Source organism: Lissotriton vulgaris, chromosome 3_1 (assembly GCF_964263255.1).
Source record: "Lissotriton vulgaris chromosome 3_1, aLisVul1.2, whole genome shotgun sequence".
NCBI classification, from domain to species: domain Eukaryota; kingdom Metazoa; phylum Chordata; class Amphibia; order Caudata; family Salamandridae; genus Lissotriton; species Lissotriton vulgaris.
Genome location: NC_141689.1, coordinates 500,651,530 through 500,669,718, shown reverse-complemented (window position 1 = coordinate 500,669,718; position 18,189 = coordinate 500,651,530). Strand labels below are relative to the sequence as shown.

Sequence of the window (18,189 nt, the reverse complement as noted above, 5' to 3'; positions counted from 1 at the left end):
AGGCCTCAAGGCCAGTGGAACAGCTGAATGCCATGGGTCTTAAAGCAAGTAAGGGGAATGCTTTGACTTGATAGTAAAGAAAATTATTATAACGGGGCGTAAAGTTGGACTAATTTATAGCTATCCCTCTGCTCAAGGCACGAAACTAGCCTGCTTAATTTTCAACTATTTCATTAGTAGCATTACAAGTAGTTGGGTTGCATTAAAGGCTGTGATGTACCATCTACTCTCCTACAACACTATATAAGCTAGTTCTGGTTGGATTAGAACAGTGTCACTCTAAAGCCAGCAATGCCTGACAGAAAAGTTCAAGACTAAAGAATGTACAGTGATAAGCTATTTACCTGTTTCGAGTTGGTTAGATAGAGCTTGGCCGACAAATTCACGATTTGGAGTTTTACATGATCGTCTTCGTTAGTGAAGCTCTTGGCCATCTTTCTCAAGACATCAGGTGCAATCTGAGGAACTCGTTCACAATATTCTCCAATTAGCCACAGAATGCTGGCTCTAGCCATCGGCACCTAAGGCATAATGAGAAAGAGCATCAGTTTTGGACGACAGATAAGTACATTTTAAATGCTGCTTAATTTAGGTGAGAAGTCCAGTCTTATTATACTCCGATATAAGTAAATTATCCTCACAATTTAAGAACTTTTAATTAACACACTGACTGAAAATCCTTATTGAGTTACACTTCAATATTCAGCGCAAAATGAATGTTTGTGAATGTAAAAAACACAAACGTATGACAAAGAAGGTATAACTGAAGAGAGGCAGAAAGGCATTTATATGCTCTTTTTGGGGCGTAAATACAGAAATATTTGTTTATGAATCAGTGGACAACTGAGTATCTGGTTAGTTTCACATAATCATACTGCATGAAAGACAAAACAAAAGCTATTTCTTTAAATCACATAATTTGAGTAAAACAGTTGCATATCAAACTTTTGCACAATCACCATAAATCGTAAGCCCATAAAAAGCAGGGACATAGCAAAATAAGTCATGTGACTGTGCACAAGAAGCACAATCGCATAACATCTCAGTAACCGACAGCAAGTCCTCATTGAAATCAAGGAACACAAATTTATGACATTTTATGATTTATACACAAAGTCTGTATGACACAGATAACATTAAGAAAGCAGACATAGCTATGATAAAGAAATCTAAAATAATATATTGAGAAAATCTGGCTGTATGAAGTGTAATCGTAGACATCAGCATTGAGGGCTAGTAATTAAGAGGCTTGATCTGCACTGGAAATGGAACACTTTTCAGAAATTACATCTCTCAGCATAACATTTTGATTGCGAGAGCAGCATCCCAAACATGAGCTGCTGCACATGAGCCATATTGTGGGAAGGTTGAGACCAGTTGACACAAACAAGAGAGAGAAGGGAACAACTGGAACTCAAATTTGGAATACTAACAGGCGTTACAACTGTTGAATTGTTAAATTCGACAAATTTCTGCATCTTACAGTCGTGTAATGTAAGCTGAACAAGTGAACCACCAGAGATCAGTTAAGTGTTACAAAGGATTACGATACCTATATTACGTTTAGGTCTTAAAAAGGAAGGTCTTTACATCTACTGTCGCCCCAACATCCATTGTTTTCAATCATCTCACCTGAGTAGAATGTCTGGAGATGGTGCTTTGCTTACGGCACCATAAGACATTACATTGCTTAGTCAAAACAATAACTATTATTAGGCCACCCCACATCGGAATCTGACTCTAATGCGGACACTCTTTTTCTGCATTTGTGGTGGACTTGCATTGGGTAATTTCTCTGGCCACAAAAAGAGGGGTGAGATATGACTCTTCTTACCACGATAAACTAAAAAAATTAACAAAATACCTGCAGGAATGCCAGGAGCCTCTTTAAAACCATTCATACTCCAGTGGTACCCATCACAATCTAATATCCATTTCCCTATGATGGGCACAAGGTCCATTCACCTCTGAGCAATATCGATAAATAGTTTTCAAACTAAGCAATATACTGAATTAAAGAGATTTGGAAACCTTCCATGGCTTTCGAGCATTCCGTTATTTAGATGTTATGGTATATCATGGTAAAATTATTGATGATATTCAAATATATTTACAATGCCAAACATCACTATTGGTACAAAACATTTAGCTTGAAAGAAACATAAATAAATGATAACAGCGGACTTTATCTCTATAATGCAAATATCATAATATAGCTGTTATACTCATGTATTTTTCTCTTTCTGATATCCTCCAGCTTTCAAATTATACAAGCTGTTTATTTGGGTACAGGTTTCAAATATAAACGCACATTTATTCATGTCATTACTCATTACAACATGATTATTAAGTCTGCTTGAATATATTTATATTTTGATTTGACTGATTTGATTTGTCAACTTGTAGAGCGCGCGAATGCCCGTGGGCGTCTTGGCGCTATGGTAGATCCTCCTATCTCCTAAACGGGGTCTACAGTTATGCTGAGAACAGCCATGTTTTTACTTCCTTTCTAAAGGCTTCCAAAGATGGCCAGGTTTTTATGGCAAGAGGCAGCTGATTCCAGGTTCGTGCTGCATGTACAAGGAAGCTTCTACCGCCCCAGCTGGCTCGTCTAAATCTGGGAATGGTAATTAGTTTCAATTGACCGGATCTCAGAGGTCTCGTTGGTTCATATTGTTTCAGATGAGATCTCAAAATTTTTGATCCTTTTCCCTGAAATGCCTTGTAGGCCAGGCAGAGTGATTTTAATTTCACCCTCTGTGCAATTGGCAGCCAATGCAAAGTTTTTAGTTTGTGACTGATTGGCTCAAACTTAGGTATGCCAAGAACCAGTCTGGCTGCTGCGTTTTGCAAACGTTGTAGCTTATCTATCACTTTTGTCCTAGCTCCAGCATATAGACCATTCCCGTAGTCCAGTCTCGCCAAGGCTAATGCTGTCACTACTGTTTTACGTGAGTCCTGTGGCAGATAAGGAAGTAGCTTTTTTATCATTTTATAATATACCAAAGTGTTGATGACAGCTTGCTGGCTCGGGCTTCAAATGATAAATTGATGTCAAGAGTGAAGCCCAGATTCTTCACTTTTTCTGATGATCCTGGGCATTTACCCATGTTCTTGGGCCACCAGGCGGGGGACCAGATGTTTGTGTCACCCCCTAGTATCATCACTTCGCTTTTATCTCCGTTGAGCTTTAGGCAATTCCTTTCCATCCATTGGCTGACCTGTGTCATGCATAGTTGGAATTTTTCCGCTGCTTCCTCTACATCCTTGCTGATGGTCACCACAATTTGGGTGTCGTCAGCGTAGGATATTGGGGTGAAACCACAGTTTCTTATTATTTCTGCAAGGGGGGGCCACGTATAAGTTAAAAAGGGTGGGACTCAGTGAGGATCCCTGCAGGACCCCACATGGTAAATTAAAGGATTTGGATTTCGCTCCTCCTACTTCTACTGAAAAAGTTCTTTTAGCTAGGTAGGATGCGATGAGGGTACATGCCGAATCGTGTATTTCTGCTGGTTTTAAACGATTTAGGAGGATCTCATGACTGACTGTGTCGAAGGCCGCCGATAGATCGAGTAATATCAAGGCGGCCTTCGCTCAGTTATCCATCACCTTCCTAAGTTCCTCCACAGCTGTAATTAAAGAAGTTTCTGTTCCGTGTCCTTCGCGGAAACCAAACAGAGTGGTCCAGCCAGTTACCGGCCATCAGGTAATGGGATAGCTGTTTGTTTAAAATTTTCTCTAATATTTTTGCGGCAAAAGGGATCCTGGTTATTGGTCTGGAATTACTTGGTTCTTCCCAGTCCAGATTTGATTTTTGTAATAATGGTCTAATTGATATCTTTTTCCAGTCATCTGGAAAGGTATTAGTTCCAAGTATTTGGCCAAATAATTTTTCTAATACCAGGCTCAGTTCTGAACAGATTTGCATTGTTTTGGGTGGACAAGGGTCCGTTGGACTACCTGAGTTAATAGTGAGTAGTTAATTTGATCCTTTGTTGGAAGAATAAATTGCAACAATATGGGTTGGACTGATTGTTCCACTAAATTTGTTGATTGTGAGGTAGTCTGACCTGCCTGGTCTGCCCTGTCTGTATTATGGCTTTTAAAGGAGTCATAAACTGAGGAAACTTTTTTTTTTACAAAGAATTCACCTATAGTGTCACAGAATTCTGATGACATTTCTTCTAAAGTATTATTTTCAATTTTTGAAAGTTTTTTTAACAGTAGAGAAGAGGGTTTTGCTAGAGTTTTTTGACTCATTAATGTTTTGAACGAAGTATTTGCTTTTCTCTGTTATCAATTTTTTATAACTAGCTAAAACTGCTTTATATTCTTTTTTTTGCTGTGCATCATAATTGGTTCTCCACTTCTTTTCTGCTCTTCTACACAATTGTTTTTGTTCCTTCAAAGCTTCTGAGAACCGTGGTTGTGAAGGGGTCTTTCTTTTAAAAGTAGCTTTCTTTTGTGGAACTGTGAGTCAGACTGCATTCTCCAGCCAATTATTGAATTTTGTACAGGCTTTATTGTTGTCTGCATCTAGAGTTGGATAAGATGAGCAGAGAGTGTCCATAAAGGCTTGGGGCTGGATTTTAGACCAGTCAGAGTATGTGTTTTTTTTAATGGTTTCTACCGGTCTTCCTGTATCTTGTACAATTTCTAATGAGAAGGAGACCATCTTGTGGTCTGACCACGGGATCATAAGCGTATCAATTTTATTTATGTTCTGGCATGATGTAAAAATACCATCTAGAGCATGGCTGGCGCTATGCGTATCTAAATGGACTTTTTGTTCTAAGTCAAAGTTTGCCATTTCATCTTTAAATGAAATTACCTTGGGGTCAGAAGTTTTCTCCAGGTGTATATTAAAGTCTCCTAGAATTGTGTAGTCAAGACTCGTCACACTTGATTCTAGAAATGGACTTAGAAGCTCAATTAAAGGCGTCTTGGCATTTGGTGGTCTATATATCAGTAAGCCATTAAACGTATAAATGTTGGTGATCTTTATTTGAAAAGTTAACGTTTCACAATCTGGGTTGCTTCCTTTATCTGAACTTTTGATCTTTAATTCTTCTTTAGCTATAATTGCTAGTCTTCCCCCGCGTTTTATTTTTCTGTCGGCTCTGAAGATGGAGAAGCCCTCTGGAATCGCCATGGTCAGATCAGCGTCAGATGCTTCGTCTGCCCACGTTTCAGTAACGAATAAAAGATCTATATTTCGGCTTTCAATTAATTCTGCTGTGTGGACATTATGTTTAACCATAGATCGAACATTAATTAGACCAGCTTTAATAGTTAAATTTCTATAGATTGGCATCTTAGGTTGGTTATGGACCATATTAAGAGCTCTAATCCGTGAGAAAACAAATGCTTGTGAGCAAGATGGACAAATCTTACCTTCCTTATGTAAATCGATCGGAGTACATGTGACGCAGGGTCTTAGCGATCGGAGCTCCTGGCTGGAATAAGTCCACTTTTCTCTATCAGTATGTTTTTGGTCAGGGGGCATGGCCCTGGGCCCAGTCCTGGCGCGGAAGGGCGCAGACGGGCTTGCCTTAGGCGCGCCTTCGGCGCGCAGACGGCGCGCCCGCTGCGCTCGTCCGCTGTGCGTCCGGGAATTACACATAACTTATAGGAGAGAGGGGGTGTGGGTGGGGGCGTGGCCTAACGATAGTGGGCGTGGCCTGAGGGTTCTCAGGTAATGGCGGCAAGAATATTTTGTATCCCGCGGCAGCGCTAAGATCCGCTGCGCGGGGGTACCCAGTTCGTGATGAACAAACAATAAGTGCCCAGGGAGAAGAGATTAGGTAGGTAAAATCACAAATATCACACTCAAAGTTTTTTTAAAAAGCTGGCGTTCGTTCTCCCGGCTTCCGCCTCAGGAGATAGTTGTCTCTGACTCGCGCTTGTATTCAGCGCGTCTTAAGCACCTTCGGCGTGGGGGGGGGGGGGGGGGGCGTGGCCTAACGATAGATTTTGCCATATGGACTTTCCTTTGATTGTTTTTAATGAATTAAGACTGTCAAGATGGCTGCATAAACTCCCGGCTCCGCCGACCTCCGCCCGCAGCTCGTATATCTTGCAAATTATCCTGACTTCACACCGAACTCCCGTATGTACGAGGAGTAACTGATTCTGAAGGCGCAATCCCGAACTTTCTATCATACCGGGTGACAGAGATACGCCGTGTTTTATTCTCGGCCTACCCCGGAGCGAAAGCCGGGGCCTCGATTTCTAACCCATCCGGGCTGGAATTGAACAACATCGGCCGTGAACCCTGGGCTTTGTCCGGTCTCCCGAACGGAGATATAATCTTCCTGTTTTTTTTTTTTTTTTTTTAATTTTTTGAAAACCTTTATTAAGAGCAGAGCACACAGCTATTCAGCCTGACATCCCGGAGGCAAGGCAGCATGGGTAATAGGAGAGCAACAGTGCAAAAAGATCCAATCATAATCGTCAAAGGTTATTTTTATATTAAGGCAAAAAATGCAACAAAAGAGCGCCCGGGGGCGCGAAAAATGGCAATAGAGTCTATATGAATCAGGGCGTCAGGGACGGGTAGGGGAGGAAAATCAGGGAAGCGGCCATATAGGAGAGGTTGTCAGAATGGGAAGGAGAGGGGGGGGGGGGGACAACAGGAGAATGCAATACATCAGAGCTCAGTCGGTGTTACAGGTCAGGGCGGCATGTGATCGTCCAGAGAGACTGGTTCAGGTGGCAAGCACACATCTCCCCTATATTCGTTCCAGGCCCCCCACACTTTATTCCAAGTTTGAGGTCTCCCTCTTGCCACATAGACTGTCTTCTCCCGGAACATGCACCAGTCCATGTTAGCCTTCCATCGTACCACCAGGGGGGCCGTGGACGCACCCCACTTCTGAGCAATGTCCCTTTTAGCCACCATGTTCCCAAGGGTCACCCACCTAGTCTGCGCTGCGCTGTGGTCAGAAGGTTCCCATACGTAATCTTCCTGTTTTTGACTGCGATTTCATACCCTGCCTGCAACACACACGCTACGGCGTGCCACATCGTGTGCTGCGGCCCCGTATCCTGCATTTGGAGACACAGTAAGCTTGTCGTGGGAGTGAGGACGGGAGCCCTGATCAGCGGCAAAGGAGTAACGTCGTGAGGTGAGAGCGCTCGTTGCTGGTGTCCGCTCCAGATTTACTTGCTGCCCCGGAGAAGCCGGCCTCCGGGGTTTGCATCCTGATCTGTGGCTTGCGAGGGGAGATGGAGGAGACAGAAGACTCGCCACCGCTGCACGCCGTAATGGCGGCCATTAGAGCGCTCCATTCACAGTTCACCGTCAACTACCAGGCACTGTCGGTAACAATAGACGATCTTTGCCGGAGACCGGACAGCGTTTTTTTGCCATCATTGCAGCCAGCGTTGGCCCCAACGGAACATTGTCTATCTGACTTCGAGGTCCCCGTGCAGACGCCGGATCCCTTTGGCGCTGCGGATTCCTATACTACGGATCGAGCGCCCATGAATATTGTCTGCGTTCCCTGCTTGAACCCTATCTCGCCGAATTTCACTATGGACAACCTTGACTGCCTTAACAAGATCACCTGTGACTATTGGAGAGTTTTATCATTCTGCCACGCTTTTTCTCGTTTGCTTTGTGTGGATCGTGAACTCCTATCCTTTACTTGGCTTTTTCGTACTGACTTGAATTTTCATGCAAGCATTATCGCTCTCACTGTTGCTGTGGCCTGGGTTATAAGTGCTCCAGTGAACATTCGTATTGGCCAGGGTTAACTTGTGGGGCTTTTCAGGATACGGGACAACAATTTACTCTGCTGTTGGGATTGTGACCTGTTAACTGCGGGAGTCGGGTGGTATGTTTGGTGCTTCCCCGGATTGACAGTGTATTTCGCTGCATTTATTTTGAACTTGCTTCCGGGGGGTCACATCTGGTGGGGGGTAGGGGAGTCCGGGAGTGTGTTTATCTGTTTCTCCTCCTCCGCTACTTTCTTCTTTTAGGGATGCTTCGGGGCGACAGGCACGCTTGCTAGTAACTTTTGGTTTCATCCTGAAGTAGATGAGTGGGCAGGGTCTGGGGTGGGTGGCTGCGATGATAGATAGGTAGCTTTGTTCTTTACTCTTAGTGTACTAATTGCCGCTTGCATTTATATTGTTGATCTATTTTGACTCACGATTGCTTTTAACACCTACCCGCATTTTTGTACCTCCGGATATCCTGTATTTTCTTCTTTATCTTATTCTTGGGGGGGGGGGGTTAAATTTAAAATGAAACCTTATTCATATCCTTGATTCGAAATGTTTCTGATACTCCATCTATCCTTTACCGCTGCCGGACCCATGGGTTGTCGGCTGATTAGCTGTGTTATTGGCATTACTGATCCGTGTTGCATACCTATGGTACCGGCCCCTGCTGTTGCAGAGCTACTATTGTATCTTGTGTTGAACAATCTAATAAAGGTTTTCAAAAATTTTTTTAAAAATAAAACCATGTTCAGATATAATATATAATACAATGAGATGGAGAGGAACTTAGTACCAGAGACCCAAGCCGACAGGTCCATACAGCGCTTTAATCACTTTACTTCACTGAAGGGTATAGAGAGGCACATCCAGCTTTCACATTGCGGGCTTATCTTCCTACCGCCAAAGGGGAGAATAGCAAACACTGCTACTCAACATTGTTTCCATTTTTCATCAGAGGAATGCAGGTGTGAACCATCACTGAAACTCCAACTAGGCAACTTTTGATAATACGTTTAGCTTAGTTAGCTGAAAGTGGAGGTGGAGGTAACAATACAAATAAGCTTCATAATACAATCACAATTTTACAATATTTATTAGCCACCCTCCTGATAAGTATCATTGCCACTATTACATTTTACAATATTTGTTATTAGTTACCCTCCAGATTAGTATATTGCTACTATTTCATTAAATCTTAAATATATTCCTGGATTCCTACTGTTCACGGGTGTGTCTATCCATAATGAAAGAGGGTTTAGATTCTACAACTATCTCTATCACAGCAATTATAAGGCCACCAGAACTGGCACCACTCAATATCTACCTAGCAGACAAATTATCTAACTTCAGGTAGACTACATCACAGGAGAAGCCAGTACATTGCCAGACTGCTATCAAAAAACTGAAAATAAAAGAAAGCAGGAAGACAAACTTCTTTATCTATCTCATATGAGAAAAATATCCCCATCAACATCAGAATTGTCCAAACCTTTCTGCTATTCATAAAGGAGCTAAAGGTCCAACTATAGAACACGACAAGTCCACATGATAGATTACCCATGCTTTACTTAAATAATCCTGCATTTTAACTCAGGGTTCCAACACTTATTCATTTCTCCACTGCTCTATGCTATGTTTTTTGATCTACAAACAACTATAGATACATTTGCCACAGTAGTTAAAGGTTAAAATATTCCCCCTACTGTATTTCCCAGAGTACATAAACTGAATTTACCCTATAGCACATTTTCTTCCTACTGCATAGCTTTTAAGAATCTAAAACACAATAGCAAGATAACTTCGACACTCACTTAACAACATCTCACCAGCCCCTCCCTAAGCAGTCAACGGCTATCCATTGCTCCTCTTGCCCACTCTGCATAACCCACAGGTCCATCTACTGCACAGGTTCATCCTTCATTAATACTTCAAAGATGCTCACGAAATGGGAACAATCACTCAACACTAATACTTCTGCTGTTACAATCCTACACTAATGAATATATTGGTGGGACTTCTTTCCTGAACAGCCAGCAACAATTCAGAAATTCACTCCTGTCAAAGATAGGAAATATACAAAATCTCCTGTAATTCATGAAGGCTGTAAAGACTTACCCTTTCCCCAACAGACAGGATTAACCTGCTCTAGAGAAAGACCCAACCTTTTACACAAGACCATCCATGCGTCCACTGGAACAAGCTCGGCTTTAAGTGCACGGACCGTGCGTGCCTAGATCTGCTGCATCCTCTGGTGAGCTCCCTTGGATCGAATCATGGGCGAGAGTAGCACCTCAAGTGGCGGGGCCTACCTCCACGCGTGGGAGCCTGCCTCTGGCATTGTAATGTCATGTAATCATCCTTTTTTAGGTATTCATTAGGTCACCTAGTGTCGCACACAACTGTCTTGTTGCACATAAGCAGAATCGGCTCAGTATGCCAGTTCTTGGTGTTGTGTACACGGGGACGGGTTTCTAGGCACTAACCCACCCGCGCTCACCCCCTCCTTTTGGTCATCTGACGAAGTATTAGTCGCCATGGTTAGGCGTACCTGTTTGGGTCAATCCCTGTTTGGGGTTGGCTATCACCCGAGATTAAGTATTATTGTTTTACTCACAGTGGTCGTTGTACTGCCTATTGACCTGAGGCCTGCCCTAGCACATCCACACAGCGCAGCTGCTACGCCAGCTGGGATCTACAAACCTGCACTAGACACATGACTAACATTAACATCATATCCTGGAACGTCAGGGGCATTCATACTCCTGCGCGCAGGTATTTCATTTATGCCTACTTATGATGCAGGTCTACCGGGATTGCTTTCGTACAGGAGACACACCTGACGAGCCTGGAGGCTGACAGGCTACGTCGTCGCTGGTGCAGACATGTGTAAAGCACTATTTGTCTCAGGCCAGAGTCTCCCTGATATGTGTGAAGGCGAGGAACCCATGGGAGGAGGAGGAGGAGGAGGAGGTGGTAGCGGTTGACCCTGCTGGTCGCTATGCTTTCATCAGGGGTAGACTCCACGGAAGTGGTGTTATGCTGGGCTCAGTTTATGCCCCCCAACACAGATCAGATTACATTCCTTGGCAGCCTCTCCACCACACTCTCTAGATGAGGGTGATATCACGTGGCTACTGGGCGGAGACTTCAATGAGATTCTAGACATTTCACTTAATCGCTCTTCCCCACCACTCACCCGCACCCCGGCTCCGTCGATTGCTCAGGCGTTGTGTGGCTGGCTGGGGCACTGGTCCCTAACAGATGTATGGCGCGCATGCAACTCTGATTCGTGGGTATATTCCTTCTACTCACCGGTGCACCATCTCCATGTGAGGCTGGACCGCATCCTGGCATCTGCAGCGCTGCTCCCCTTAATTGGCTACACTGGCTATCTGGGGCGGAGCCACTCGGATCACAATCCGCATATCATGTCACTAAGCTGGGAGGTGAGAACCCCCCCAATCATGACTTGGCAGCTGCAGACAGCTCAGCTACGCTATAGGACCCAGCCTTCCACTGCTCTTTGGAGGAGTCACTGCTCAGATACTTGGAGTACAATACCGGCTCAGCTGGGTTCCCCCGAGGACTTTAAAGCCACAACTTGTGGCCTTTGTCTAAGTCTGACTTGGAGTATCCATAGAAAATGATATACCTTTCTTGCCTCCATCGAACAGAAGCTCCTGCAATGGGAAACAACATCGTCCACACACCCAGAGGAGCAGGCACAGCTAGATAGACTACTTGAGAAACTGAGCTATTATAACTTCCTAGCACACTCTACCAGTACCCACTCTTCCTCAGACTGGGCGGGTACGCTGCTCACTTTTCTCATCAGGCAGGAACACCCACACCATCCCATACACGCCATTAGGGAGGAGATGGCACAAATGAGATACATGCAACAGTCATGGGCGAGAGTAGCACCTCAAGATACACGAGACCATGACAAGGCACTACACTGCTCTTTACACATCTAGCACACACGACGACGCTCACCAAATAGTCTCTTCCCTTGACTCAGTTCAGCTGCCTACTCCGGGAGGCACTGGCATCACTAACCGGGTAAGACACCTGGCCCAGATGGGTTCCCTACAGAATTCTACAAGGCATACACTGAAACCCTGGTAACGCCCCTTCACACACACTACACATTGGCGCTGGACAACTCAGCTCTCCCTCTCTATTTCCTCCACTAATGTGGTATCCTTATTGAAACCTGGACTCCACAGCTCTGGGGTCGTACAGACCCCTAGCTATCCTAAACACAGACTATAAAATCCTGGCGAAAGTCCTTACTAACCTGCTTCTATCAAAATGGATACGTCCCAGCTCTGAATACCTTGCTTAACCTCCGCTGCTATTTTAGCGTGGCAGAATACACCCCACTGGGCTGGCCATGCTCGGGCTGCCTAGTGCTTGACCTTGTAAAGACGTTTGATTCCCTTGAGTTGGACGATCTTTTTGCAGTATTGCCAAGGTTCAGCATAGGCGCCTCATTCCTCAGCATGGTCCGGTTACTCTATAAACGTCCAACGATCAGTGTGAAAACTGGGCCCTACATCTCAGATTCCATCCGGGTGAGTCGGGGGACTCGTCAGGGCTGCCCGCTTCCCCTCTCCTTTTCTCCCTAGCGGTTGGACCATTGGCGGAGTTCATTCGGGTCCTGGAAGACATGGGCATCCCCCTGGGGGATTGTACGCATACTATTTCTTTATATGCTGATGACATCTTGCTGTATGCTCACGACCTTCACTTAATCCCCTCCTTGCTAGACTCAGCACTGTCGCGATTCGCAAGGATTTCGGGGCTGAGGGTCATAGCAGCGAAATCCATTCTCTTTCTGTTCTCGACATCCACCCTAGACCCGAGATATGCGCTGGGGGTGGTTCTGGTGACGTGGTGCACTGATGCCTTTTGTTACTTAGGTGTTCTCATTTTTCACACTAAAGCGGACCTGTTTGATGGGAATATCACCAGAGCCACCTCCTCTATTTCCTTGCAGATGAAATTCTGGAAACCCTTTCCACTGTCCATCTCAGGTAGAGTGGCCCTTGTGAAGATGGTAGTTCTCCCTCGCCTTCTTCACTATTTTGCCGCCTTGCCACTTTACATCCCTCCCCCCTGCTTCAACAAGCTGGAAGCAATGGTCAGGGACTTTCTCTGGGTATTATCTAGGCATATGGTCTCTATTAGGAAACTTTACTTGCTAGCAGGTCAGGGTAGGCTTGCAGTGCCCTACTTCGAGCACTATTACTTAGCAGCGCAGTTGCAAAGGGTGGCCAGATAGTTAGCTTCACGTCATCTGTCAAACAATGCCATGCTCCAACCAGAAATGGCTCATCACACTCTACTCTAGCGCCAGGGTACCCGTAGGGTGTTTGTTGTGCTCTATAAATGCTATATAGAATACAATACAATACTCTACATATTTCACCCTGGCAGAAAGCCCAGAAAAGCAGACCCCCTACTGCTGTCTATAGCCTACAAATGTTACCGTAGAAGCCTCCACATCACCCGTAACACCACCTCGTATGCCCCGGCTAATCCTCTCCTGGGGACACCGAAGGGTGGTTCGCCTGTCACAGCAGCGAAATTGTGCAGATGGCAAGCAGCGGATGTCCATGATCCAGGGGACCGCTTTAGGGATGGTGCTTTAATTCCATATGTGGAGCTCATCTCGGAGAGGGACTACCTCTGGGGCATTTCCTATTGCATTGTGCACTCATAGCTTCATTGTCATCTAGGTGGGGTAGCTTAGCGTTGGAACCTCCCACACACATGTTAATGAAAAACCTACATATAATGGGCTCGGGGGCACATCTGATAAGCTAGTTTGCCTCGTCCCTCCGTCAGCACACATTGATCACACTGACCTCCATGAGACAGCACTGGGAAGCAGACCTGGGGCAGGCCCTGTCGGAGAGTGAGTGGGTGGGTGGCAATGCTGGAGAACCCGGCGCGAGTCCCTCGTAACCAGAGCTTTTGCAGGTCGAATATTTCATTCTCCATAATGAATATCTCTCCTCTGCCCAGATCAATAAGTACTTCCATTCTGAATGCCCCCTGTTGGATGCAGATTTGCTGCACATGTTCCAGCATTGCCCCGCCCTGGGAGGGTACAGGTCTGATATAGCAACCACTTTAGCCCGCTGCACCAAGCGCGATATCCCTTTTCACTGGGAGGTTTTTATATTGCACCTCTTTAAGAGGGGCAGAAAACATAAGGTCTCCTTACGATTCTTAGAGGTTTGGTCACAGCAAAGAGCCTGGTTAGTAAAAGATGGAAGGCGTCAGTGGCGCCCCATGCATTGGCCTGGCGCCGCTCGTTACTCAAACTGGGCCAAAGCAGAAGGCGCAGCCCTGCATAGGGAGGACTTGTTAGGACTCTGCAAGTTTCCTTTAGCAATCGACTGGGGGGGGGGGGGGGGGGGGCATCGTAAGCACATTGCAGAAGTTGGACGCACCTGTTGAGCACACGCAGGGGGAACCAGAGGCCTAACTAGCTCTGATGTGACATATAGCTGTCACCATTCCGATGCCCTAGGTGGGATGGCATCCCTTGCTCTCTACCCAGCTAGATGTATCGTAGGCTCCTTTTACATGCTATAAGCAGTTGTTCAACTGCTGCAATATATTGAGGCCTTAGGTAACAGGCAATTATTCCCTCCCCGCTGTGGAGTTATTTTGTACTCATTTTGTTGCACCCTCTATCCAATGTTTGGTGATGCACTACAACACGCACAAATCAACAATGAAAAGCTCAACTAATTGGTAAAGTATATACTGGTGTCATCGCTCTAGTTCCCTAACAATGCTGATTTTGTATCTAATCTCATGTGTTTCGAGAAAAGGACCTGGACTGGAACACGTCCTTCCTCTCTGGCAGAACCCAGAGAGTCCGCCTCCCACCCTTCCGATCTGAAGCCCCCGACACCATCTGCAGCGTTCCCCAGGGCTCATCCCTCAGCCCGACCCTGTTCAACGTCTACATGGCCCCCCCTCGCACAAGTGGCCCGCCAGCATGACCTCAACATCATCTCCTATGCCCACGACACTCAGCTCATCCTCTCCCTCACCAAGGACCCGCACACCTCCAACACCAACCTCCACAAGGGAATAAAGGCCATCACCGAGTGGATGAGGAGCAGCTGTCTGAAAATGAACTCGGACAAAACCAAGGTTATCATCCTCGGCCCCACCCCCTCTGCCTTGGACCACTCCTGGTGGCCGGCCACACTGGGAACAGCACCGACACCCGCGGACCACGCATGCAACCTAGGACTCAACCTCGACTCCTCCCTCTCCATGTCAAAGCAGGTCAACGCCATCTCCTCTGCCTGCTACAACACCCTCTGCATGCTCCGCAGGATCTACAAATGGATCCTGACCGAAACAAGAAGAACGGTGACCCAAGCCCTCGTCAGCAGCAGACTGGACTACAGCAACGCACTCTACGCAGGAATCCCTGCCAAACACCTATGACGACTACAACGCATCCAAAACGCCTCCGCCCGACTGATTCTCAACATCCCTTGTCGCAGCCACATCACCCCCCACCTGAGACACCTGCACTGGCTCCCCGTCAACAAGAGGATCACCTTCAAGCTCCTCACCCAGGCACACAAGGCACTCCACAACACCTGAACAGCAGACTCAGTTTCCGCACCCCAACCTGCCAGCTCCGCTCCGCCAGCCTCGCCCTCGCAATCGTCCCCCGCATCCAGCGAACAACCTCCAGCGGCAGATCCTTCTCCTTCCTCGCCGCCAAGACCTGAACACCCTCCCTACCCATCTGCGACAGACCCAAGACCTGCTCACTTTCAGAAGACTCCTCAAGACCTGGCTCTTCGAGCAGTAGCAGCACCCCCCTCCACTCAGCGCCTTGAGACCCTCACGGGTAAGTAGTGGGCTTTACAAGTGATTGATTGATGTGTTGGTTATTTCACGCATGTACTGTCCTCCCGGAATGCTCTACACCAGATATGCTATTATATCTACTCTTGGCATGTGTTGTGGTTGATCTGGTGCTGTACTGCATGATTAAAATTGTAAAAGCCAATAAAAAGATTTAAACAAAAATAATCAGAACCAAATCTCTGTCTCAAAAGTGGTAGGCATGATTACACGTGAAGTTTTCTCGAATTTTTCTCTGCTCTGCTACATACATAAGCACACAATTACAACGATACAAGAAGTGTAAGCTGATCCTCATCACAGACATTCCAAAGCACTTGGCCCAAAGGCTCTGGCATGGTGTGCCAAATTTGTCAGTCTACGGAGGTTGCGGCGGTCTCCGCATATGCAATTCATTACAAGGGCAACAACTCATAACAAAGTTTACAATGCAAGAATTGTCATTTAAGTTTACAATGCAAGTATTGTCATTTGCTTGACACTGGGAGATATGGACATTGAGCTGACAACATCAGCAACTGGAGAAGCTAGGTCCGTCAACCTCCATTGTATACTGGTTCCTCAATGCACTGTTTGCACATTCTGACCCTCGGATCTTGACCCATCAGCGCTTAAAACATGCATTTAGTAAAAGCTGTTTTGCATTAACTGCTTTTTTTAATTGCACATAGTATTTGCAGAATTCTTTAAAAAATATTTTATTAATTGCTGATTTTAATTGTTTGTAATGGTTTTAATTAATGAAACAACAAAGACTTCTACTGGCCCAGAGGCTCACACTTACGATGTACATTTTTCCAACAAGACAGAACATTAATATGGCACTGTCACTTCCTGTTCTTCATGCTCTAGCGAAATGACAGTTAACAAAATACAACCACTATGGATCTTCATGCATTTCAGGAAAACACCTCCTACACAGGGCACGCTAAAAACCCAAACCCTTCCGACCAAGCACAAACTACAGAATAGAGTGCAATTTGTCTGTCAAATTCTTCAGAGAAGAGTCTGTGAAATGTACATGCAATTACCACACAATAAAAATTTAAAAAATAAGGAAAGAAAATTGAAGTCAAGAATTAAGTAAAGAGAAGTAAAATCTTAACAAGAAACAATGTACCAGACATCCATGCATTCCCTAATGAGAGTTCTCAATAACGGATATACACAAGCATGCCTTAAATTGATTTCCGGGTGCTATACAATCAGGTTCAACTCTGACAGCAGAAATAGTAAATTCCAAAAAGAGTAAGCATTCTTTGAGAAATGAGGATTCAGAGTATAATATAAGCAAAATCTAGGGACCTTGTGGGATATTTGAACTCCTCTACCCAGACCAAAGTAACTAACTGATATTTAAAACGTTAACTGAACTAACTTTAAAACCAAGCATGTACCTTTAAAGGTGATCCTGGAGGAAGTCAGTGTAGCAGCTTCAGCATGATAAAACGCCTCCTTCAAAGGAGTGACAATTGAAGCAGGGAATTGTCAGAGTCAAAGCATCAGAGCTTGACTCAGAGTTGAAAATAGCTTGACAACACTAGGCTAGTAAAACTGGTAATGTGCAGTTTTTTATGCAAGTTGTAAAGAGGGGCTCCATGGAAAGTTGAGATGAAACTCTAATGGCAAAGGTTTTGAACGTGAAAGATGCAACAAAATCAAACCCATGTAGGCTAGCTCACTCATCCACAAATTACCCCGAATCCTACAACTCTGTTTAGAAAATAATATACTACGATTTAGCCAAGTTTTATTTCTTAAAATGACCAGTCACTGACAGCGCCACCTATCCACACTGGAGATCTCAAATAGTTACGGTGGAGATCCACAATTCTCAGTCAAGACAAACCCAGAGAATATACAGAGGGAGAAGGAAGTTCGGGATAACAAAGCAACGTGAAACGAGTTGGGGTGCGTTCAATTAAAGATGACTTCAGTGTTCACAGGTTAAACAGTACTCCCCTTACACGTGACCATCTGGTGGCAGAGTGGCATTCAGGCACATGAGCCTCATTGGGGTTGGAATCAGTGCTTTAGATGGGCAGGTACTATCAGGAACATGCACGTATTTCATTTTGAAGGAATAGTCAGAACAACTTAGCACTGGTCCAATGCTTTTAATGGGAAAGTATCAGAACTCCTCATCAGCAAACACGTACTGTGGGACAAGAAGTACCTGTAAATGTAAATGTAAATTGATACTTGTATAGCGCACTACTCACCCGCAAGGGTCTCAAGGCGCTTGTACTAATACCGCTGTGGAACCCATCCTGGCTTTCCCTGTGAGGCGTCCACTCCTGGGCACCCCCAAGGTGGAGGCCAGGCATCCTTAGCATTGTGGGGGCCGTTGTGGAGATTAAGCAAGCTATTGCCCAGAGTTGCAGAGTGGGACTCCATGATTGGAATAGGCACTGAGGCGAGAATTATCAGGTCCGTGGAATTTTTGAGCCCAAGACCCGCCGAGGCGGGGAATTGAACCCTGGTTCCGGGCTAGACCTCTGCATCAGGGTCTGCCGCTCTAACCATTGAGCCACACTTCTGCCC

At 45.4% G+C, this 18,189-nt stretch overlaps 1 protein-coding gene across 3 annotated transcripts in view; it reads right to left on the bottom strand.

Moving 5' to 3' along the window:
* AP3B1 (adaptor related protein complex 3 subunit beta 1) overlaps positions 1-18,189 on the bottom strand; it is a 2,001,071-nt gene that overhangs the window by 1,075,076 nt on the left and 907,806 nt on the right. For all 3 annotated transcript variants that reach the window (XM_086960746.1, XM_086960745.1, XM_086960747.1), the window contains one exon: positions 345-521. In XM_086960746.1, coding sequence (XP_086816872.1) covers positions 345-521 — 177 coding nt within the window. The remainder of the gene's footprint in view (positions 1-344; positions 522-18,189) is intronic.